Source organism: Fomitiporia mediterranea (genome assembly GCF_000271605.1).
Source record: "Fomitiporia mediterranea MF3/22 unplaced genomic scaffold FOMMEscaffold_18, whole genome shotgun sequence".
Classification (NCBI taxonomy): Eukaryota; Fungi; Basidiomycota; class Agaricomycetes; order Hymenochaetales; family Hymenochaetaceae; genus Fomitiporia; species Fomitiporia mediterranea.
In genome coordinates this window covers 222,409-244,047 of record NW_006760403.1, presented here as the reverse complement: position 1 = coordinate 244,047, position 21,639 = coordinate 222,409, and the positions used below count along the sequence as shown (strand labels likewise).

The following is a 21,639-nucleotide window of genomic DNA, read 5'->3' as shown; positions in this document are numbered from 1 at the left end:
TCCGGATATGTCAGGCTCGGGCTCAAATGACTTCCTCGCATAAAATTGTAAATAATAATTACATACAGTTAACGCAGTAAAGTGGAGCAGCGATATGGCATGGCAAAATACAAAGTGACAAACGTGTCGTGTCGAGACAAAAAATATATCAGGCAGCGGAGGGTGGCGGTATCGGCACTTGTGTTTTAGAAGAAGACAAGCGAAAAACGCTATAAACCAAGGACAGCTGATCATTCTCCACCCCATCCCCTCCCTCTCCTCCCACCATCTCACTCGTCTCTGCTGTCTGTCGCCGGCGCCTTCCCTTCCCTTGTCTGCTGTCGTTCTTTGTTCCGGACGCCTCCGCGCGGCCCCTCTTCACTCTTGCTTCTCGTCGGCTCGATTCTACCCTCTTTTAACAGCTTGGTATAGTGATGATGCGTTTTTCCACCCTCCATTCTGCCGCTCTCGTATTTCTTTCCTTTGATCTGCGTGCATCCGCGCATGGCTTTCCTACTGATGTCTCTATTGATGGCAAGACATATCCCGGTGCCAATGGTCCCAACGCGTCGGGCAATTCTCCCTTCCGCAAGGTTCGCGCCATTTTCGCTTCCGTCTTGATTTTCCGCATTTAACCCACTCGCAGGTCAGCTCCGGCAGTCCAGTGACAGATCCAACTTCACAGGACATTATTTGTGGTTTGGACTCCAAGAAAGCGTCCACCTCTGCCTCCGCAAATCCCGGAAGCGTCCTCAAGATCAGTTGGGGAGCCAATTCGGGTGGGAACTGGTTCCATAATGTTGGTAAGTTATTCCAGTCCATTCGGCATGCATACTGTTTGATAAACACTGCCTTAGGCCCGATAATGACCTACATGGCACGCTGCACTGGCGACTGCTCATCCTTCTCTCCTGATTCGTCGATCGCATGGTTCAAGATCGACGAGCAAGGCGAGTCTGTCCCAGGGGACTCAAATACCTGGGCGCAGAAGAACCTTGACTCAGGTGCTCCGACGACTGTCACCATTCCAAAGAACTTGGCTTCGGGCAATTATCTCATGCGACACGAAATCATTGCCTTGCAGAACTCTGGCACGAAGGGTGGCGCTGAGTTTTACCCGAGTTGCCTGCAGCTCAAGGTTGGCGGCGATGCAACCGGTGAACCTGATAAAACGTATGTCGCTTACTCTATGCATATCTGTGGCTCATACTTATTGTGTAACAGTGTTCACTTCCCAGGTGCATATAAGGCGACTGACCCTGGCATCTTGGGCTTTGTACGTTTAAAACTGTTATCCCTGGAATAGCCAGTCTCATCATATCCTGCAGTTCTACAACCCTGGCACGGTATATACGTTCCCTGGAGGTGATGTTGCGAAGATCGGCGGCTCTTTGCCGTCTTCCGGCGACTCTGGCTCTGACTCTGGGTCATCCTCGAAGGCCAGCCCGACGAAGTCCTCCTCGAAGGGTAGCAGCTCTGCCACGCCTACTGCAACGGGCGACGCAGGTGCAGCAAAGCCCTCAGCAACTGGTCGATGCAGATCCAGGAAGCGTAACCTCCGCCGTGCTAACGACACTGCCGAAGGGCTGGCAGGTCGTTCCTTGAAGATGCACCGCAAGCGCCGTTCTGCACATGTTGCGTCGTTCTAATCGTCTTCCTGCGATACTATCTTTTTATAATTCGATTTTCCTCCTTACCCTCTTTTCTGCTTTGTCATCCTCGCCTTTATACTCCTGTGGCCGTGGTCGGAAGACCGGCTCTCCCCAGTATACCACGAAGTAACGACTCGACGTCGTACGATAGCCCTAAGGCTATGAGCTAAACCTGACACGACTTGACGTCGCCATTTTTTTTTTCGCGTATTGTTATCATTACTTGTACTTGTCCGTCATTACACGCTTTGGTCGTTGTAGATTACTTTGTAGCTATATTTGAGCGTTGAGACGCAATTGCATTGCGAATGAAATCGGAAATTCCGCGTTTGTAACCCCAATTGCCTGAATAAGATCACTTGTGATCGACGAGATCAACGGAGGTGCTTTATCTTGCGTCGGCTCCGGGGACTCAAAATTTCGGCTTTCATTCTTGTTGAGCACGCTATTCAACTACCACCACGGGGAAACGAAATACGAACCTTCGCTCATGCATTGTCAAACTAAGTAGTCCCGGCATCAATATTCGAAACTGCTTTGCTGTCAACCGCTAATCCGGCGGAGTCATATTCGTTTTGCTGGACATCTCGCCTCCTTTAAGTCAAACCTCCATCTGCAAACCGAGGAGCAGTTCAAGTCAAGTCATTTCATGTCGGAAAGTCAGAGCTCTGTGCGGGATGAATGGACGCCGTCGTCCTGGAGAAGCAAGCCTTTTGCTCAGGTTAGCTGCGTTCATTGGTATATGCTATTCATTTCTGACTTTCCGCGTCCTTTCACTCTGTATCGGTCCTACTGTATCGAAATAAAAATGCGAATATAGGGCGTAAAATATCCCGACGAAGAACGTCTGCAAAGGTCAGTTTTAATGTCTAAAGCCTCAGCTTCACGTCCTATGCACGTCGATCGAGGACACTGACACGCCCACACACATGAATATATTTACACCAATATCAATATCAATCATATCAATCTTAACTTGACTGCGCCACGACACGACAGAGTACTCGGACAAGTCGCGAAGCTTCCTCCACTTGTATCACCTAGCGAAGTGCGTGTCCCAGTTGAACATGTTGAACATCTGGACAGTGGACTTACAGCATCAACACGGCAACCGTGTAGATCGAGCGTCTACGTTTTCAGCTCGCAGCTGTACAGCGTAATGAGGCGTTCTTACTACATGCAGGTGACTGCGCAGAGAGCTTCGATGCATGTACTCACGTACGACCTCACTCTTCTTATTATCGCATATACTGTGCGCTTACTGTGCTAAATTACGTGAAATTTTGTTATACAGGAAAACATCTCTGCCAAGCTCGGACTCATCCTCACGTTCTCGCTCATTCTGATTTGGGGTGCCCGAGTACCTGTTGTGCGTATTCTTTCCGATGTCTTACCTCAGACAGCGAATCTTGAGAATTGAACTATGTGCAGGTGCGAATAGGCCGTATTGCTGGTCAATATGCGAAGCCGAGGAGTAGCGATACAGAAATCGTCGACGGAAAGGAGGTCCTGAGCTTTAGGGGTGATAACATCAATAGGCTAGTATGCTACGTTTCGAGGCCGGAGCCCAGCTTTGACCAGCTTTAGTTGACCGCCTATCACTACAGTCTAGACCCTAGCACTCGTACTCCGGATCCCGACCGTTTGCTGAGGTTCGAAGTTCTTCTTTCAAGCCCGGAGCATTTTTTGAAGTACTCACAACTCGGGTAGTGCCTATTTCCATTCAACAGCGACGCTAAACTGCGTCCGTTCATTGTTGCAATCCGGGTTCGCATCGCTCCAGGAACATCATCCTCGCGATTGGTCTCTCGCGCACGTCCGTTCTCCAACCTTACGGTGGGTATGCATATAAATAAATAAACTCGGCGCCTGTATACTGAATACAGCATACCGGACGCTTTCACAGGAAAGAATTTGAGCGGATAGCGGAAGGTCTTGCAGATGCGCTCGATTTTAGTAGCACGATTGGTGCGACGTCCGGACGCGAAGCTCTTTCGTTTGAACAAGGAGGCGGTCGAGGCGTACTCGGCGAGGTCGATTTCTACACAAGGTTTGTATTCTTTTCGACGAATTGCAAACTTCCGTTCCCGAAGAAGAGGACCGTATTGACGGCCTTTTTTCTCATCACAGCCACGAAGGTCTTATGCTGGGCTACGAAGAAGCATTGACGCGTACACTTCCAGTACCTCCGTCCTTGCGTTCCTCGATAAAGGATGATCCTGTCAAGACGAATGGTTCTGACGGGATTCCACGCGCATTTTACAATACTTCTGCGCACTTTGTATGGATTGGTGACCGAACACGTCAACTGGACGGTGCACATGTTGAATACTTCCGCGGAATCCGGAACCCTATTGGCATCAAAGTGGGTCCGTCGATGTGTGGTGACGAACTTGTGAGACTTCTGGATAGTGAGTTCTTTTTCTATTGTGACGTTTGGGAGATGTGAAGCCGTTTCTCTAATCTGATAAACACAAATTGAATCTCGGATGAATTATGCTGACGGTTGATATTGCCAGTCGTGAATCCAGAACGCGAGAGCGGCCGCGTCACATTGATTACGCGCTATGGAGCAGGCAAAGTTACAGAATACCTCGCAGGACACATCGCCGTTGTACAGAAGTCTGGCCACCCGGTTGCATGGGTGTGCGATCCTATGCACGGAAAGTACGCGAATTCCACTATCCATACCTCTCCTCTCCACCTATAACAATATTACTAATTTCTCGCCACATCGAACAGCACGCATACATCTTCCACCGGACTCAAAACCCGACATTTCGGAGCAATCGTCGACGAACTTACTGCCTGCTTGCGTATTCACGCCGAATGTAACTCAGCACTGAATGGTGTCAGCTTGGAGTTCACAGGCGAGTTCAACGAGGCTGGGTTTAGTGTTACAGAATGTCTAGGTGGGAGTATGGAGCTTACGGAGGAAGAACTTGGGTTGAGATACCAGGTACGCAATTCAACGACGCCTTTCTGTTTCTGTTTTGTCCGCTCTTCGCATGAGGAGTTCATCTGACGCCGGTTGGTTCTTAGTCATTCTGTGACCCACGACTCAACTTCGAGCAAAGTCTCGGTACGTCATTTCACTCAATTATTCCCGAACGTTCTCGTGCCAATGATTCTACTGTTTCTTCGTTCGAACAGACCTCGCCTTCCTCATTACTAATCATTTCAAAAAGAAACGAGCTGGTGGTGCTCAGACCGGAGGTTCGCAACCGGATCCGCTGCTTTTGGAGTTGCGCGGACGTACGAAGCAAAGTTAAAAAAGAACACCATCTTGTTCTTTGTGGAATTGATATGGAGTTTATGCGGTGATATTGATTGTGTGCTTGCTTCGTCTCCGTCAATTCGCGGCATTTTTGTTTAAATGTTAGAAGGATAAAGGTCGGGCACAAAAGAGAAGCATCTTGTAATCCTTACTTTGAATAAATTTTCTATACACCATGTGAGGTGCTACGAACTGTATTAGATATTTTGCAAGGCAATGAATTCGGCACTTCGCATTGTATTACTTTTACAAGGTACGGCTCTGTATCAACAAAAGGCGTAACAAAGAAAGAGGTATATTCAGACACACTTTTACACATTCATATACGGAGCCGCTTTTTCAGCCGTCGACAACTCATCCTGTTTACCAGTACGCTCGGTTTCATCCACCTTCCCATTTTCACTCACAGCCTTTTCCCGCTGTTTTCCTCCCGTTCTCGGTCTCCACTTTGGGAGCGAAAACAAATCAGTCCAGTGGGAGTACGTTGTGAACTCCCAACCTATGAGAGTACTCCATAGTACCAACGTGAAGACGAAGACCCAGAAGGCTCCGAAAAGAATACGTGCTACGAGGCTGGGCGTTCCGTCAATGTTGTCAAAACACATGATGGCAAGGGATCCGGCGAAGGTTATGACACTTCGTTGCACACAAATAATGAGGAAATTTAATTTCAGAAGTAAGAGGAAGATTGTGAATATGCTGCATACCCCCACATCAGCATCGCGTACGGTAGGCTGAACTGGATAGCGAGGGTTTCGACATTGAGCTGTTCATGTTTGCCCCGAGTGAGATACGCAATCTAGGAACACGATCGATCGATAATAAATATCATCTAAAGAACAGCAGAATCAGATAAACTTACAGCATGCGACATTGTCCGACTAAGACTCGTCGCATTAATTCGAATTTCTTGCACCTTGAGCTGAAGACCGATAACAATTCCGGCGAGACTTGCAACGGCGGAAACTTGGGACGTAGCTGCTGCTGGTGATGACCAAATAATGATTGAGCCATCACTAGCAAGCACGCTAGGAACAACCATCAGTCCGGCATTCGCAGCAAGCAATATAGTTGTCTAAATTAATATCAATCAGCATGACATGTACTCCAGTGTATATTATATATAACAAAGGGAAGAGATTACATACAAGAACCAAGATACCACTCAAGTCTGATTGAAGCTTGTCATGAAATGCCTGCCAAGATCGCTCTCGCAAAATGCTGTCGACCCAGATCCTCTCAAGCCTCCACATATAGTTCTCAGGCGCATAAAATAGAACTGGAGACAGACACTTCAGGAGTAAGGAACGAGAACGCTGGTCCGGCAGTTTACCGCGGACACTCTGGGTCACAGTGAGTCGAGCTCCGTGGAAACCGTAGAAGTTGAAGAATCGTTCATTTGCTGCACAATCACGCAATCATGAGTACTTGAAGCAGTTACAGATTTATACGATACGACAGACCAATCAAGGCCATTAATCGAGCTGAGAAATAAGGTTCAATCACCTTTGACTTCCAAATAGGCAATGTGACTCACCAACTGAAACAATTACAGAGTTTGAAGACTCGGAAGTTCCCAAAGCTGTATTAAATTCTGAAAGTATGAAATAAAGATTACTCTTGAGCATACCATAGAGATCTTTCACGGAATTTATAAGCGAGCGGAGCTCAGCTCGGCCGTATGGAGCCGTAGAGTCAGTCGAAGTTATGGAATCTCAGCTGGTATAAATATCAAATGACAATACCCAAAAGCAAGTAGTTACCTATGTTGAAGTAGTTCAGAGTCCCAAGAAGCTCTTTCATGACATTCCCTATGGGTCTGTCATAGCTCATCGGGAAGTATTCAACATGCAGCCAGAACTCGAGTGTGAGGGCATGGTCTAGCAGAGTGAGGCCCAGAGGTTCTGGTGTTAGCGCAGTTGAAAGATGAAGGGAAAGAGCACATACAGAAATGATTCTTCGAACCAACACCGAAGTAAGAAGCTCCAGAGTTCGGAAATTCGTGATCTTCCAACCAGAAAATAAGGCGCCGATTGATATCAACCATGTAGTAGGAGCATTCGCCGCTGTCACTAATTTCCAGTACAACACGAGCATCAGGAGGGACTGGTAACTTGCAGGCAAGTGCATCCGCTTTCTTTTCCATTACAACTATGAAGTACTCGAGTTTTTCCCGTTGCTCTGCTTCAGCAATGTTTGCTTCCGTCAGATAGGAAAACCGATGGCAACCTTGCAGCAGGCTATAATACGGTTGTCCCTCGGGATGTACATGGTACTGCCAGGGAAAGATGTCTCCAAGTCTATAGTAGTACTCCAGACAACGCGTATGTCAGTAAATTTCAGGCACGCACTCATTGACGGTTAATGTTTCAAGTGGCCCGAAGGTCCATGGCCCCGTATTGTTTTGTCTGCCTTTTCGTGAGTTGATTCAATGAAGCTGGAAAAGCTTATACGCACATGACGACTCCTCGGTCATAACGAGGTAACTCTGAAGGCATTGTAGGCTTTAAAATTGGAATTTTAGCCTTCATGGCCTCGACTGGCTCAACAAGTGATGAGTCGATCTCAATGGATGTTCCACCGATCGAATGTGGACTTTCTGGATAATTGCGCCCGGTACATTCTGAGCAGCGCGGGGCCGTTAGATCGCTTGATACAGTGAGCGATATAGGAGGATCCGGTTCTACGACTCGAATCATTCCTTGTGGATATACTGGCGGGGGCACACGAGGAACACAGGAGGGAACAGCAGTGCTCTCACAGGTACTCGTTGGGCTCGCTTTATAGGTGAGTTGGACAAAATCGTCCCTTCTACCATATGCAGCCGCAGAACCTCCCGAATAAGTGGATATACCCTTTCCTGAGAAGCTAGTAGATCCGGAGAAATGTAGGTGTCGATTAAACCAAACGCAAAGCCTGTTTAAAAGCCCTGACGTCCATTGACGACAAAATTCCAGGAATCTATGGATCCAGAGTATTGACTGGGGTTGTCTCCCTGCCATAACTCTCAACAGGAACGACGCATTAGTGAAGAGATAGAGGAGAGTTCGGTACGCGTGACTGATCCCACGAGGCAAATGAGGCAGTGCGAGAGAACGTCAAGATGCAGTGTTGTACATGAAGTTTTTATACAATAACTCGTTGCCTGTCGTCACAAACCTGTGCAAAAAGATCAGAATTGTACATGTATATAACCGAAATTAAGACATTTTGGGTTATTCAGAGAGTTTCTCCGATAGTTCCGATAGGCTCTTGCCACTAGTGATCAAGCAGCATGCTCAGAAGAGTACATGAACAGCGTTGCAATGCGTAAATGACAGATCGAGGGCTAAATACAGTGATAGCATGACTGATCTATCTAGTCAACTGTAAATATGGAATTCATTATGTTGTTATCAACAGTTGCAAGGCGCTTACCCTCTGGGTATTTAAGGCATTCTTGTCTAAAGACCTGACCTTGAAGAAGTAACGAAGCAGATCCATTAATTGTCAAGCGAAAAAGGCTGCTCCACTGAAGTTACTTGCTAACAGACAGACAGAAGATGCAGGAGCTTTGAACTCCACATACGTTGACGAAAGTGAACAACATTTTGACGTTGGCGAAACTTCTAGCATGCCTTGCAAGAATGTTGAGGCATTTTCCAGGCCAGAAAGACGCTCCTGGTGCTTGTTGGATAAACCAAATGGGAGAGGACAAGACAAATTCCCATTATAAAGCAACAGTGATTATATAGTGATGTGTCAGGCTGAAAGGCAAGGAAGTGGGTCATGAGCATAAAGCGACAAGAGGGTAAAAATGCAGTGACTAGTTTGGTATTAAGAATTTATGTAGTCGCGGTCACATGCTTCGCGTTTTTTCGGTCGGAACTCGGATGTGCCCGATGAGGAGGAGACTTAATACTTGAGCTTGACCACATCAACAAATGCAAGGCAGCGAGGGATGAGGCCCTTTAAAAAGTGCTACTCTCTCAGTTACATTCCCGCTAAGAATGCCTCCAGGAACACCGTACAACTCCTTCGTCAAGCCATATCCTATCCGTGTCGATGAGTTTTCTGTACCTCGCGATGGAAGTCTCACAGTTGCTGCTCTTCATCTTCTCACCCATACTCACTCCGACCACATCATCGGCCTGAATTCCAAGTCGTTTGGCTCAATTATCATATGCTCAGAAGACGCAAAGGAAATGCTCCTGAGACACGAAACGTACCAGGCTCGATTTCTTAGAGAAGAGGACTATGTGTATGAGAAACAACGAACATTCGAGCACTTGAAATTCCCGATGCAAGCTTCAAACGAAGTATTCAAGCGTAATGAATTCGACCTAATTGTAAGTATATCCTACAATGCCATTGGACAGAAGTTGACCTGGTCTGAAGCGTGGCATGCCTTTACATGTTCCCACCAAGGTTGAAATATCGAATAACAAATGGGTCACTATTACCCTAATTGACGCCAATCACTGTCCTGGATCGGTCATGCAAGTGGCTCATGGATTTAATGTTTACTGACTCCAGCTGAATAAAACGTAGGTTTTTAATAGAAGGCTTGAAGGGTGCGGTCCTGCATACCGGGGATTTCCGTGCAGAACCTGTATTTATCGGTTCTATCATTAAAAACCCGTTTCTGCGCCCCTACATTGTCCAAGACACTACTTCGCAGTCAGAAACTTCCGAAAGTCAGGACCCAGTTGAGACGCTAGAAGCCATCTACTTAGACACAGCGAACATGCTCAGCTCGGAAACTATACCATCCAAGGTTTGTCGTGTCGGCTACAACGTTATTTCATGCTAACTTCGTGCAGAAAGAAGCTGTCAGCGGCCTCATAGACTTAATGAAAGCCTACCCCGTCCACATGCGTTTTTTCATTAATGTCTGGACGTGGGGTTATGAAGACATTCTCAAAGCTGTCTCGCAGGCATTTGAATCTAAAGTTGGTGTGGCAGTCTCATGGCCGAGCTCAGCTAACTGGACATTTCCAGATCCACGTTGACAGATATAAAAACGATGTCTACTCAAGCCTAAGCGATCGTGATCTCCGTGCACTCATCACTCAAGATTATCGCTCAACGCGCTTTCATGCTTGCGAACGGTTTGCGCGCTGCGACCTAGTCCGCAATGAAGACCCTGGTGTAGTCTACATTAATCCTGTAAATATCAGCTCCGACAATTGGGACCTTTATCTTGCTAAAACTAAAGCCATGATGGAACGTGGTGCTCTACCCATGCTTCTTGTGAGTGGACTAAATTTTAATTATCATAGGTTTTAGTTAATGCCTAGAACAGCTTGTCCCTCTTCACCGACATTCTACTCTGCCCGAGCTTCAAAATTTCGTTGGCTTGTTTAGACCAAGACGACTCGTGCCAAACTTTTTAGAACCGAGTCTTCATGGCCTCGACTGGGCATGTATGCCGAACATATTCGGCCCCTTCATGGAAGAGGGTGGCGCAGCGCGTATACAAGATGAGATGTCCAAGTCCTTGTCTCTAGCCGGAATTAAAAACCTCGAGGTCGACATAGTAATCAGGGATTCTTCACTGCAAAATCTCGAAGGAGGCAATGCGACCGAGGAGCTTGAGACAATGGCAGGAATCTGGGCGTCAGGCTCAGGTGCGGTCGGAGGGCTTCTCAATGCAGGCGGGTTGATCCAACGTTTGATGAAGTTCCTGCCGAAAGGTATCTCTGCACTCGTTGAGCGTGCTCTCAGAGACTCGCGGCAGAAGGCACTTCCGGTTTACTTAGAAAGTGAAGATGATGCAGACAGTTCGAGCGATGACGATTCTGGTATAATGGCCGAGTTCCTGTTCGGTGGACATATCAGCCTTCCGCATGGTAGCAATTCGCTCGAAGACATGAACGACAATGCTGCTCTCAATGATACTGACATCATGAAACACGACGGATGCGGCGCGAAACCACATTTACCCCCGAGGCCGAGTCCCTCTCCAGGACATACACGAAGACGTGTATTCGAAAGCACTAAAGAGATATTAAATGCACCAAGCGCTCGTGACGAGCGAGGCAGAGGATGTTGCCAAATGGTTACAATAACAAATGCGCATGCTTCTAGGTCTGGCCTCATGAATATGACTTCAAATATGGGCTGCTCTAGCAGGAAAGACGGAAACGCATTATATTACAGCAGTCAGGCATCATCCATAGTAATTGATGCACAGACGGACAGCCATAGCTCAAGTCAGCCGGCTCGGGATGATGTTGTAGAATTAGCAAACAGCATTGCGCCATCCTTTGAGCGGACCAGTCACGAGGGAGCAATATTATCGAGAAGGACCAGCCTTCCTACAGCATCTATGCAAACCTCCCGGCATCATATGTCTCAAGGCGAGCTGCAGGACAACCGAAGAGAAAAACGCAGAAAGAAAGAAGCCCGGTCTGAGCTTTCACGCAGGCTATCACTGGCCCGTCCAGACCTTGTGAACCGCAAAGCAACTTCCCATAGGCCTAGGAAGCTTCACAAAGAGGCGTCATCCTCGTCGTCATCGGCTGCGCCGGAGCACAAACCGCAGACTGCATCTGCTTCTCGAAGGTCGTACGAGTCACCTGCTGGTACTACTTCAAGCTGCGAGGCCAGTATTAATTGGCCACGCAGTCGTTCTCTCGAAATGCAGATTCTAGAAGACTTGCAAATGGGCAGAAAGCCTTCGCTTCCGGCAATGAAGTTCGTGCTCAATGACCTCTTTCCTGGCAAATAAATATCCTTCCAACACCCTTCTTTGACACTGTATTGGAGACTGTTTCCTTTGTATTTTTATCTTTATTCCTTTTTTATTCTTCATTCTTCCTCTTTCTCCTTTTTGCTCCATCGGTGTCTATACGAATGACCTTTGTATTAGTTAACCTCTTTTTATCGATGATCAATCAATTCGGCTTTACGACGATCGACTAAGTCTGGCCTTTGAGCGTTAACTCCTCCCGCGGAGGTTTCGCAATACCGCTTTAATTCATCCTAGTAACAGGTATGATCATGCCAGGCCCGTGCGCGGAAGGCGTATCCCGGACGTGCTCTGTACCTAGGTGTTGATTTCATTATGCTCCGGGGGTAGCGATGATTCTCGTCATTGCTCCGGCCCGTGATCAGCGCCGCATGTAACCTACCTTTGAGCCTAAGTTCCTGGTGAACGATATGTTGTCGTGCAACTACAAAAGCCGTTGACAGAACTTGTTCAAGTTAACACGAATAAGTGTTTAATTTAACAGACACAGGTGCCTTCATCTGCAACACATTGAGTATGGTATAACGTTCAACCTTCCCCTCCGCCCAACAATGAAATTCCGAATACAAGAATAGGGTTTAAAGCTCTTCATTCGCAGTCCGCTCTGCATCCTCGCGGCGACCATGCTGTGGGAATCTAGGGAGCTCGCACGCTATTACGTGTATACTTGTACGCGAGAAATGGATGAGTTTTTAATTTATTGTCTTGAACGCGTCCCCGTGCCACGACGCGTCTGCTTCCGTTCACGGAATCGGTCGCGTTGAAGCTACACTGGTACACCGCCGCTCGGGGAAATCGGTCCTGCTCTAGGAGAGACGGTTGACACGCAAGGCCATGTTTTCCCAGCGTGTTCCTTGGCGCTAGTGCAGAAAGGGTAAAATTAAGCTGTGGCTTGTTGCCTTGATGCCAGTCTTGATACAAAGACAAAGAAATATGACGGTGACGCATGCGTTCATAACCCGTCGGATTCCGGCATGAGTGAAGCTTTGGAGGGGGAGGGGGATGCTCGACCCTGTCAGACAAGATTTTATAGCCCATTTAGAACAAAGAGATTGCGATGCTTATTGAATCGACATCGGAATTCGGATGGGTCTCTCTCCTTCGAAAAACCCAAGGAGAACATCGACTTTCCAGTATTCGGCCGAAGAATAGAAAAGTGATTTTTTTGTCTTTTGTAAGCAAGACGCATCGATGAGGGTTGTTTCGCACGTTTTCCCGCAGAAAATCGGACGTATTCAAGGCATATTCTCGTGAGCCCTGTACTGCGGGTTCCTGGGGCATCTATGGCATTGAGTCTAATCCCGGAACGGCGTCAACGGGCAAGTAAGGCGGCGAACAACTTTGAAATCTGCGGTACGTTAGCCTGTTGCCCCTCGAAATTATTTCATCACATAGAAATGGGCGCCGACATAAATAAACCATTGACTGATTGGGCCTTGAATAAAGTTATGTAAAGTCCGAACAATTCGTCCAAGTGAGGTCGCCTTGACTTGTTGATTTCAGGTCCCGGTTTTGTGTACTTTCGGGGCGGTTATTGCGCAGGTGGAGTGGACCCGCTTGGTAACAGCTACTGCATCCCCAGCCAGAGGAATTCCGAGTGAAGAGCATTCCTGTTTCACAAAGGCTCCGTTGCACACCGTGTTCGGCAAGTGATCAAAAAATAGAGCGTTCTCAGGTGGTCCAATGATCGACTTGTTAAGCGGGAGGTCTGTCGGTTTTCGGAGGCGGTCCGCGTTCTAGACATCCGCGAACTCCAAGCCTCCAAATCTTTTAAGAGCAGAAAATGGGGCGCTCGTTCACGTTTGCTGCAATTATTACCGGCACCGAGACCACATCACACGGCACAAACATGGTGAGACCAATGAGTGGCGCGCAGCTCGTACCTCGTTTTTAGTTGTGCAAATAACAGCGAGAAAATTTTGTTCGGAGCACACGGGACGACTGCGGGTGCAAATGTGGGAACATCGCTGCCTGGCAAAAAGCGGAAAATCGGGGGAAGAAAACCCAGCTAGGTAATAGTAATTGATGGGCATCTAGCTTGATTTTTACGGAATTTAGGTGGCAGAAAGAGGGACGTTTACATAGGGAGGAAACCAACGACGAAGGCGGTGGAGGAGCTGCTCGGTAAGGTTACACACGTGCATCCCACGTTCCAAAAACAGACCTGCAAGCAGGATCACCTTACCAATTACGGCACTGATGTGTTTCCGAGCGAAACGCTGCGGTCCGCTACACGCGTCAACAACCCTCATTTCATACTCAACAATTTTCGCTTCTGGGTGCGTCCGTCGCCATTCTTTGTGCCATCCTCCGTAACTGCGATTGCTTCCACGCTGCTTGGGCCAGTCTCTCAGATTACTTCAGCAACACCTTGCAAAATGTATAAAGCAGACCCTCCTCCCTCTGTGAAGGCTCGACTGCCCCATCCGTGCTCTGGTCCCCATATCTACCCGAATCCCCTCTGCATTTTTGTAGAATTGTGGCGCGTCAAAGCGGTCCCTGTAACCTGACTTACCCCTCTACCTTCATCAACTGTACCACCAACACTATGCTGTTACGCGTGATCTCATTCCTTGTCGCGTTCTTCGCGTTCTCTCTACTCGTCTTAGCGTCCCCGCTCTCGGAGAACGGAATTGTCGTTGAGAACCTCGAGAAGCGCATTACCCACACCGGCAGGGTGAGTAACTCTTTACGCTATGCTCTGCATAATGGCTGACACTGCACATTATTCAGGGCACTTGGTATTACCCTGGCCTTGGTAACTGCGGGTTCACTGATTCTGCAAGCGACGACGTTGTCGCTATTGCAAAGACCCGGTATGATGCTGCTGATGGAGGTAACTGTAATCAGGTTGGTGATTAATCATTAAGCTATTTTAAATTTACATGCTGAATGTTCGACCCAGTGGATCGCCATCACGAACTCTGCAAATGGCAAGACCGCGTACGCATTGACGCGTGACAGCTGCCCAGGCTGTGGAGAGAATGACCTTGGTAAATCCATTTAACGTTTATGTTAGAACCAATCACTGTCTAACTTCAACTGCTTGATTGACAGACTTGTCTCCCGCTGTGTTTTCACAAATTGCAGACCTTGACACCGGCGTTATCTCAATTTCTTGGAACTTCATGTCAAAGAGCTGGTCACCCTAGACGACTAGTTCTTTCGGGTTCCATCCATGCTTACTCCTTGGGTCTTTTGTTGCTTTACTTTTTTTTCTGGGTCTCGAGCGCTTTCGAATCGTTTGAACTGGCCGCACGATACCACCTTCACCCAACATGCCCTCCCCCCAGGATCGCTAGTCGACTTCCAATAAACAACCATAGACGCGGGGGCCACGTCGACATTGTTGTAACCAAAGAAGAAACCAAACATAAATAATACCCCTTGTATTCGTACTTCACATAGTCCAACCTATTGTTTTCTTATTCCCCCGGCTTCCACTCAAAATGCAGGCTTGTGGGTTATCTCCATCGTCAGTGACGACTGCATTATTTGCATTATGCTTAATTACGTTTTTCGATTTTGCTTTTGTACTGCTGCTGTGCTGCTGCTTTATGCTGTTACCTAGAATGAAGCCAAATAGAAGTGTGCGCTATTGCGCAAGTGTTGTAATACTTTTGTTACATAATGCACTCGCAAGAACCAAAGAAGTGTAAGCAAACAAACAGGTGCATACAAACAAGTACCTACAACCTACAATACAGTTGCAGGACAGCGACTCCAGCAGGAGAAAATATCTAGTTACATAACAATGGGATGGAATCTTAAAAACTGTATTGTACAATTATATAGAATGATGCTTTACTTTGATTGGAATTTCCGATGAACAGTCTGAGTAAAATTTATGCAAAGCATCACCAAAATGTTCACTATCTTGCAAGACAGTGTGTATACTGACATTCAAAGTTTACAGTCAAATGTAAGGTCGTTATATTTTCTGTAATCCACTTTTCAGATATGTCTTGGCGATACATTTGGATACATTTTTTTGCAAGTTTCGGTGATGGAACGGGGTCAAGATGTGATGTAGTGTGATGCAATAAGGTATTTTTCGTCCGCCAGTCTGTCCTTTTACGAGCTCCACATGACTTCATCGCGCTCAAGTCTATCAACGATAAAGTATTGACTGAGCTTACAAGAAAACTTACGTCTCGGAGATAGAGAGGAGCGAGCACGTCATGCTGCATAGAGTTTAACTTCCGGGATATATTGGCTTTAGTATTGTCAAGGTGTATTCACGCTCCGGACTACCTAAAAAGTACATAGCAATTTCAATGCTGTCTACTCTCCTTCAGTTGCATATTTCTAACCTTCTGCGCCTTTCAGTAATTGCTGAATCTTCTGACGTAAAGTTTATCTGCTAAATTGGTCAACGGAGAAGTAAGAAACTATTGTATAAACACGACCCTGTCAGCTGAAATTAGACGTTTCTCCCGCTCCTTCCACGATAATCTGAAAAGGTTCCGCGAGGCTCTTTAGGTATTTGGATACCAACAGCCTAGGATACAAAGGTACCGTGGTCAGGGGGACCGGTTCGTTCCGGGATATCTATTGACGTATCGTCACTGTGTAGTTTGTAGACTAAAACCAACCATTGCGGAAACAATTATAAGTTTGTTACTAGTGTAATGTACACAAGATCCTCCGGATGGAAACGACTTAGGATGGCCAACGCTTCTTGATCATCGTCAGAGATGAGCTTTGACTGCCCCAAAGAGATATATGAGCTACAAGAAGCGCGTGGAGTAGGATGGGAGTGAGGAACCACCAGTGGATGTCGGGGAATAGTTGACAGAGCCGCCAGGAACCCTGAGAATTATCGGCCTTCAGAGAAGAATGCAGTCAACACTGTTGATTGATTCATTGAATGTCAATGCTGGGAATCGGATGGCGCAATAACCGGTGTTCGTCATAGGCTTTGAGGCGCGATTGTAAGGAACCTGAATAGCACATTGCATACCGTGTCCAGATTTCGTCTCGGTTGTGAATCTTCAGTCTAAATCTGTGCTATCAAGCTATCCATGTCATCAGCAACCGACACGCGTGGTCTTGGCTGTGAACGGCTTGGGACGACGCGTGCGTTGCGGATGACATATCGAGGAATTTACGAAGGTCCGATCGTGCTGGAGAGTCCAACAGCTGCGAACCAATCGGTGCCCGGGACGCCACATTCCTCGCCCGAGGCATCAGTCCGCCAAGCGTATCATCGACGGCATAAACGATGCAGACTTCCGTGGAAGAAGGGGAAGTATTCTTATCCGTTAACCACGAGTTGCCTGGATATTGTTCGTGAGAGGCAAGGGGCACCTGCACTAAACGTAAAGGCCGGAAGAGATACGTCGACGGGGCGAGAGCAACAGTTAGATTCGGCCGCCACGGAGAGACGCATGAAGGGGTCGGCATTCAGCGGATAATTCATGTCGAAGCTGGAGGGTGGTAAGTGCGAGACGGGAGAAGACACTGGTGTCATACGGTTGATATAAAAGCGTATGCAACTGCGAGAATAGCCGCACTGGGACAGGCCTAGTGCCTAAGGCCCAGATAGGTGGGACGGAAGACTGGGCAGACCAATGCATCATAGCAAGTTGCACTGAAGGATGAGCGATCAGACCGCAATTCCGTAAATTTAGTCTCCGCTTGTCGTTCGACCCGATAACAGGATATAAAGAGAGCTCCTCTTGTGCCATTTTTTGCCCCAATCCACCCTTACCCCGCATCTTGCCTTAGGCTCTACATCACCACTCAACTTGGGTGGAGATCTGCTTCTAGTCCCCCCAATGCTTAGGAGAACGTTCCCCCGCGCTGATGAATGCTCCGGATGGCAGAGCATCGCGGGTATTAGCAACTAGAAGCCGTTGTCCCATAAAAGCTGGGTAGAGTACGAGCTAGCAGAGTTCTGCTGGGCAACGGGCTTTTGCATAGGGTCGGGTAAGCACTACAGATAGGTGGTGCATACTGACGAAACGGAGAACCGGAGGAGTTCATCGGAGAATGCCTTGTTTGTATCACATGCTGCAGGGGTTAGGAGACCGACTTCTGACCCTTAAGGCCTGTTGAGAGAGTAAGCACGTTCACTCCAAAAGAGAAGGCTCATCTGGCTATACAGTCTTGCCGGTTTGGGCACTGTCAGCGTATGTACTAAAGCATTACGGGACTCAGCTCGACTTGAAGAAGTTCTGAAAAGCTGATAGGCCAGTATGCTAATTTAATGGAGTATATCCCAAGGTAAGCATTTATTTGCACTCAATTGTGTAGGGTCTTGTGGCTGGATGACGATCCGAGCAAAGCGCGACGCGCCTCGGAGTCAATCGCATAAATGTCTTGGTCTTGTTTCTTGTCGTTAACAGATACGGCCTAAATGGCGGGAAGCCCGAATGCATGTTAAGCTCTGAGTAAGGGTTCGGCTCTCTTCGCCTGTGGTTCCATGTCTCGACAGACCTGCGCCGGTTACTTGTAGTAATCGTTAAAGGCCGAGGCGATCGAGCTCGACCCTTGCCCAGAGCTGATTGCAAGGTTCCTTGCGTTGAGAGGTCGCTTCTCTGTGTTCCTTTCAAAAGATTTCACTGTGTTCTCAAGAAAGATGGATATGGATGTGCGCATACCAGGATAGCATGTTTATATACCCTCATACGTTTGACAGCTTCCCGCGTTCATTTCCGTCGGGTGCTTCCTGACGTGGCTAGCATGTCTGCACGCAATATATGTTGCGATGTCCTCCATCATTTACGAGGTACAGGCAGCTGCAATATACAAATGCCACACACAAAGTGCATTTATTTTATTTTAATCTTTTTTAAGAACAGGCATGCATTGAATGAATCTAATCATTTTCTGCAATAATTCTTTGTGCTTCATGGACTATGACTTCGTATGCACCATCAATGTGCCTCTCTTCAGTCCACACAGATCCGACTGCGAGGCGAATGGAAAAGATATTGTTCAACACTGTCTTCGTCAGCATGATGTCTCTACGCGATTCCAATTTTCTATAAAGCCGTTCGGTGAGCTCGTTTTGCACAGCAATCTTGTCTGTCGCTCCAGCTGGCGCCTTTACGTGAAAGACACTCAAGGCGAATGATGCGGGCGTAACCAGGGCAAGCTCAGTAGACGAACGGACGAGGGCAGCAAATCGATCACTCAGCGCGATCGCCTAAAATAGCATTTACTATTAGCCCCTCCATTTCAAATGAGACGATCCACAAGGGATTGAATTCAGAATATATATGTACCTTTCGTATATTCGCCTGGAAACCCTCGACGCCGTGACCGCGCAGTACAAACCAGAGTTTTAGTGAACGGAAGCGCCTTCCAAGGCTTAGATGCCAGTTGCGATAGTCAATGACCGTCCCTATTGCCAATCATTAATTTATACCTCTGTGAGTTGTCTTTCTCATTTGAAGGCATCTCGTGTTGACCACCTACCTTCCTCATTGTGGGTGTTTCGGAGAAACTCCGGTGTGACGTCCAGGGCGTCGGTTAAACTTGTCCTATCGCGGACCCAAAGACCAGAACAGTCGAAGTTTACTAGGCCCCACTGTTGGGAAATCAAGGACATCAGCAAACTCGGTGCCGGATTGCACGATCCGACAGTAACTCAATGGATGTTTCACCTTGTGAAAGTTAGTGCAGAACGAATGCGCAAATCGATTGATTTGTTCCAGGTGGCAAATATTCCTATACTCAGGGCAGGCAAGTGATACCCCTGCCCAAGCAGCATCAACATGAACCCAAAGGGACCGATGTTCTCGTGCTACATGTTGGCGTCTAAGATTGATAGACTTGATTTTGGGTTAACCGTCAGGCTTACCAATTTCGAATATCTCTGGAAGATCATCGACGGCACCAGAAGATGTTGTCCCTACCGTCGCGACTGTGGCCCCAAAGGGAAAAAAATAAATCACTCATCCTCCCTGTTAGTAAAGACTCCTACTCAAGACGAACGGATGAAGTCCAGCTTTCTTGTCTTCTTCTAATGCATTTCGCAACGTAACGCCCCTGAGCGAGAACGCATCCTCCAAAGTCACCTCAAGCGCTCGTACTTGCAAGCCAAGTATAAGAGCTGCCTTCGCACCGAGAGAATGCGTTTGTGTGGTCGTGTAAATAATCAGCTTGCTGAGATCAATCCCTGGATGAGACAGTGTATAAGAGGAACGTGCTGCGACGACCGAAACGAGTGCGGCATCCGACGCGGTCGTCTGCGATGAACACCGTCGTAATACGTATAAAGTACGGTGAATTTAGTAAGCAATACCTATAATATTGAACGCACCTGAATTACGCCTCCACCCTTTCCTCCCTCATTATAGAATGCTTCAGAAAGTTCGAATAGCTTGGCCGCCCAATCCATTACCACGGCTTCCAATTCGGTGCATGCTGGACTACAATCCCACTGTAATATCCTTTATGAACAATGCGAATATCTTCTTCCGAAGAGTTTATGGATCATACGTTGAAGCCAGGATTTGGTATTGCGCTCGCATACAAGTCACCTAGTGTGCCCTCAAATGTAGCAGAGACCGGGAAATATGCAAAATACGATGGGTGTTGCCAAACCGTCAAACCTACAAATAAAGTATGTTAGGTAATAATCCATCGAAATCGGTAGTCAATATGCTACTTCGCTCCGAACTTACCAGGTTGAATTAGTTTCAAGTAATCATCAGCAATATTCTGAAAGTCTTCTCCTTGCTCAGGTGCATGATCTAAATGCTTCAAATTTCAGTCTCAAGCTCATTGAACAGGATACTGATACTCCATAAAACAAAAACGGAATGAGAATTTCGGGTTTCGTCCCGAAATCGAATTTCTATAGAATGGAAACGAACCAGGAAGAGCCTTCCTTAGATACCCAGGCTCCACTTCAGCTCCCGCATTGCGTTTCTCCAGGTTATAATAGAAATCGCAGATACGATCAATAGCTTGATAACCTGCTTTACGAAAGCTTATCGTACGTTTATCGGGTCCCTGACGCTTGAGCCTTTTTCTATTGATTTGTATAGGGGTGGAATTGTAGCTTACCCTTCGATGTCCAACGGCATTCTTGTGGATACAGAGTTCTAGTGTACGGATGGGACCAGATGATCAAGTTTTATAGATGAATTGTTATCAGGGTGGGTGCACCTACATGACTCCGAAGAATCGGACCAAATAGGGTTGACGGCACTTGCCGAGTTACAACTTAAATATTCAGATCAGGATTGAATCCTCCTGCCCTTCAGAGTACCAACTATTGTTCCAAAGCAAGAAAACTCGCGTTCGCTAATAACTTACATAAATTTCTATCATACAGCTCAACCATCGCGTTCGTCAGCTCCAACTTTTCCATTTGAGAGGACGTGGTATTACTCACATAGTTGCTTGTAAATGTACCCTTTCTGCTCGACGAGTCATTAAACATTCCTACCAGCGTGTTTGCTAATAACTTACATAAATTTCTATCACACTAGCTCAACCTTCGCATTTGTCAGCACTAACTTTGTTCTTCTTGAGAAGTAATATTACTCACAAAGTTGCTTGGGAATATACTGTTTCTTCCTGACAAATCATATCCTAGACAATGTCAACAGATAGTCAGAAATAAACATCTGGAAAGGGCAAGCAAATGACTAGTTTTTGTTTGTCTCACCAGCAATCCACATAATACTGTCCATCTGTACCAAAAGATAACTCATGCAAAGTGCCCTCTTTGCCACTAATTTCATCTAGCCACTCACCTGGTATGTATTCAATCCTTGAACTGGTGATAAAAAGTGATTCCAAAATCTGTTATTCCTCTGAGTAGAATATGGAAAGAGATGTCTTACTGTACTTTCCTGAACCCAGAGTTTTCGGCTTTGTATGGACAGGTACGTTTAGGACAAGTGGTGTGACAGCAACTTCTTCTCCTTCGCAAACTGAGATTTTAGCTTCATTTCGAATATGCAACCCCTACCCATCCTGATCCGTCATCGTCTTCAAGGACTTAGACAGTCAAACTCTCTGCAATGAAAGACAAA

The 21,639-nt window shown here is 47.0% G+C and overlaps 7 protein-coding genes across 7 annotated transcripts; 4 read left to right on the top strand and 3 right to left on the bottom strand.

Moving 5' to 3' along the window:
* Positions 1-281: 281 nt before the first annotated feature.
* FOMMEDRAFT_114616 (uncharacterized protein) lies at positions 282-1,970 on the top strand. The gene is made up of 5 exons (XM_007271663.1): positions 282-572; positions 626-782; positions 837-1,152; positions 1,204-1,255; positions 1,308-1,970. Exons 1-5 carry the CDS (start codon positions 414-416, stop codon positions 1,626-1,628), a joined length of 1,005 nt encoding a protein of 334 aa, XP_007271725.1. The 5' UTR covers positions 282-413; the 3' UTR covers positions 1,629-1,970.
* A 131-nt stretch (positions 1,971-2,101) lies between these two features.
* On the top strand, positions 2,102-5,112 carry FOMMEDRAFT_114613 (DAHP synthetase). Its single transcript, XM_007271662.1, has 14 exons — positions 2,102-2,352; positions 2,452-2,486; positions 2,631-2,679; positions 2,751-2,849; positions 2,926-3,000; positions 3,063-3,169; positions 3,239-3,283; positions 3,342-3,467; positions 3,538-3,681; positions 3,762-4,042; positions 4,151-4,298; positions 4,374-4,590; positions 4,674-4,713; positions 4,785-5,112. Exons 1-14 carry the CDS (start codon positions 2,281-2,283, stop codon positions 4,901-4,903), a joined length of 1,557 nt encoding a protein of 518 aa, XP_007271724.1. The 5' UTR covers positions 2,102-2,280; the 3' UTR covers positions 4,904-5,112.
* Positions 5,113-5,219: 107 nt separating this feature from the next.
* On the bottom strand, positions 5,220-7,384 carry FOMMEDRAFT_149358 (uncharacterized protein; the record flags this gene model as incomplete). The annotated part of the gene is made up of 9 exons (XM_007271661.1): positions 5,220-5,544; positions 5,616-5,707; positions 5,771-5,983; positions 6,057-6,310; positions 6,446-6,502; positions 6,672-6,788; positions 6,856-7,208; positions 7,260-7,320; positions 7,366-7,384. The coding sequence occupies 9 exons, from the start codon at positions 7,382-7,384 to the stop codon at positions 5,220-5,222; spliced, it is 1,491 nt and encodes a 496-aa protein (XP_007271723.1).
* A 1,513-nt stretch (positions 7,385-8,897) lies between these two features.
* Positions 8,898-10,318, top strand: FOMMEDRAFT_42871 (uncharacterized protein; the record flags this gene model as incomplete). Its single annotated transcript, XM_007271563.1, has 4 exons — positions 8,898-9,236; positions 9,711-9,839; positions 9,889-10,140; positions 10,193-10,318. Coding segments are annotated over 4 exons (846 nt in total), but the record flags the coding sequence as incomplete, so codon positions are not given.
* A 2,985-nt stretch (positions 10,319-13,303) lies between these two features.
* FOMMEDRAFT_171272 (uncharacterized protein) lies at positions 13,304-15,220 on the top strand. Its single transcript, XM_007271659.1, has 5 exons — positions 13,304-13,653; positions 13,700-14,318; positions 14,375-14,491; positions 14,547-14,634; positions 14,699-15,220. The coding sequence occupies exons 2-5, from the start codon at positions 14,190-14,192 to the stop codon at positions 14,791-14,793; spliced, it is 429 nt and encodes a 142-aa protein (XP_007271721.1). The 5' UTR covers positions 13,304-13,653; positions 13,700-14,189; the 3' UTR covers positions 14,794-15,220.
* A 1,434-nt stretch (positions 15,221-16,654) lies between these two features.
* FOMMEDRAFT_162197 (uncharacterized protein) lies at positions 16,655-17,331 on the bottom strand (the record flags this gene model as incomplete). The annotated part of the gene is made up of 2 exons (XM_007271658.1): positions 16,655-16,956; positions 17,022-17,331. 2 exons carry the CDS (start codon positions 17,329-17,331, stop codon positions 16,655-16,657), a joined length of 612 nt encoding a protein of 203 aa, XP_007271720.1.
* A 1,111-nt stretch (positions 17,332-18,442) lies between these two features.
* Positions 18,443-20,736, bottom strand: FOMMEDRAFT_171270 (uncharacterized protein). The gene is made up of 11 exons (XM_007271657.1): positions 20,663-20,736; positions 20,470-20,585; positions 20,278-20,346; positions 20,093-20,205; positions 19,914-20,033; positions 19,575-19,839; positions 19,452-19,514; positions 19,255-19,394; positions 19,067-19,178; positions 18,874-18,992; positions 18,443-18,794 (listed from the first exon to the last, which is right to left on the bottom strand). The coding sequence occupies exons 1-11, from the start codon at positions 20,680-20,682 to the stop codon at positions 18,465-18,467; spliced, it is 1,467 nt and encodes a 488-aa protein (XP_007271719.1). The 5' UTR covers positions 20,683-20,736; the 3' UTR covers positions 18,443-18,464.
* Positions 20,737-21,639: the final 903 nt, after the last annotated feature.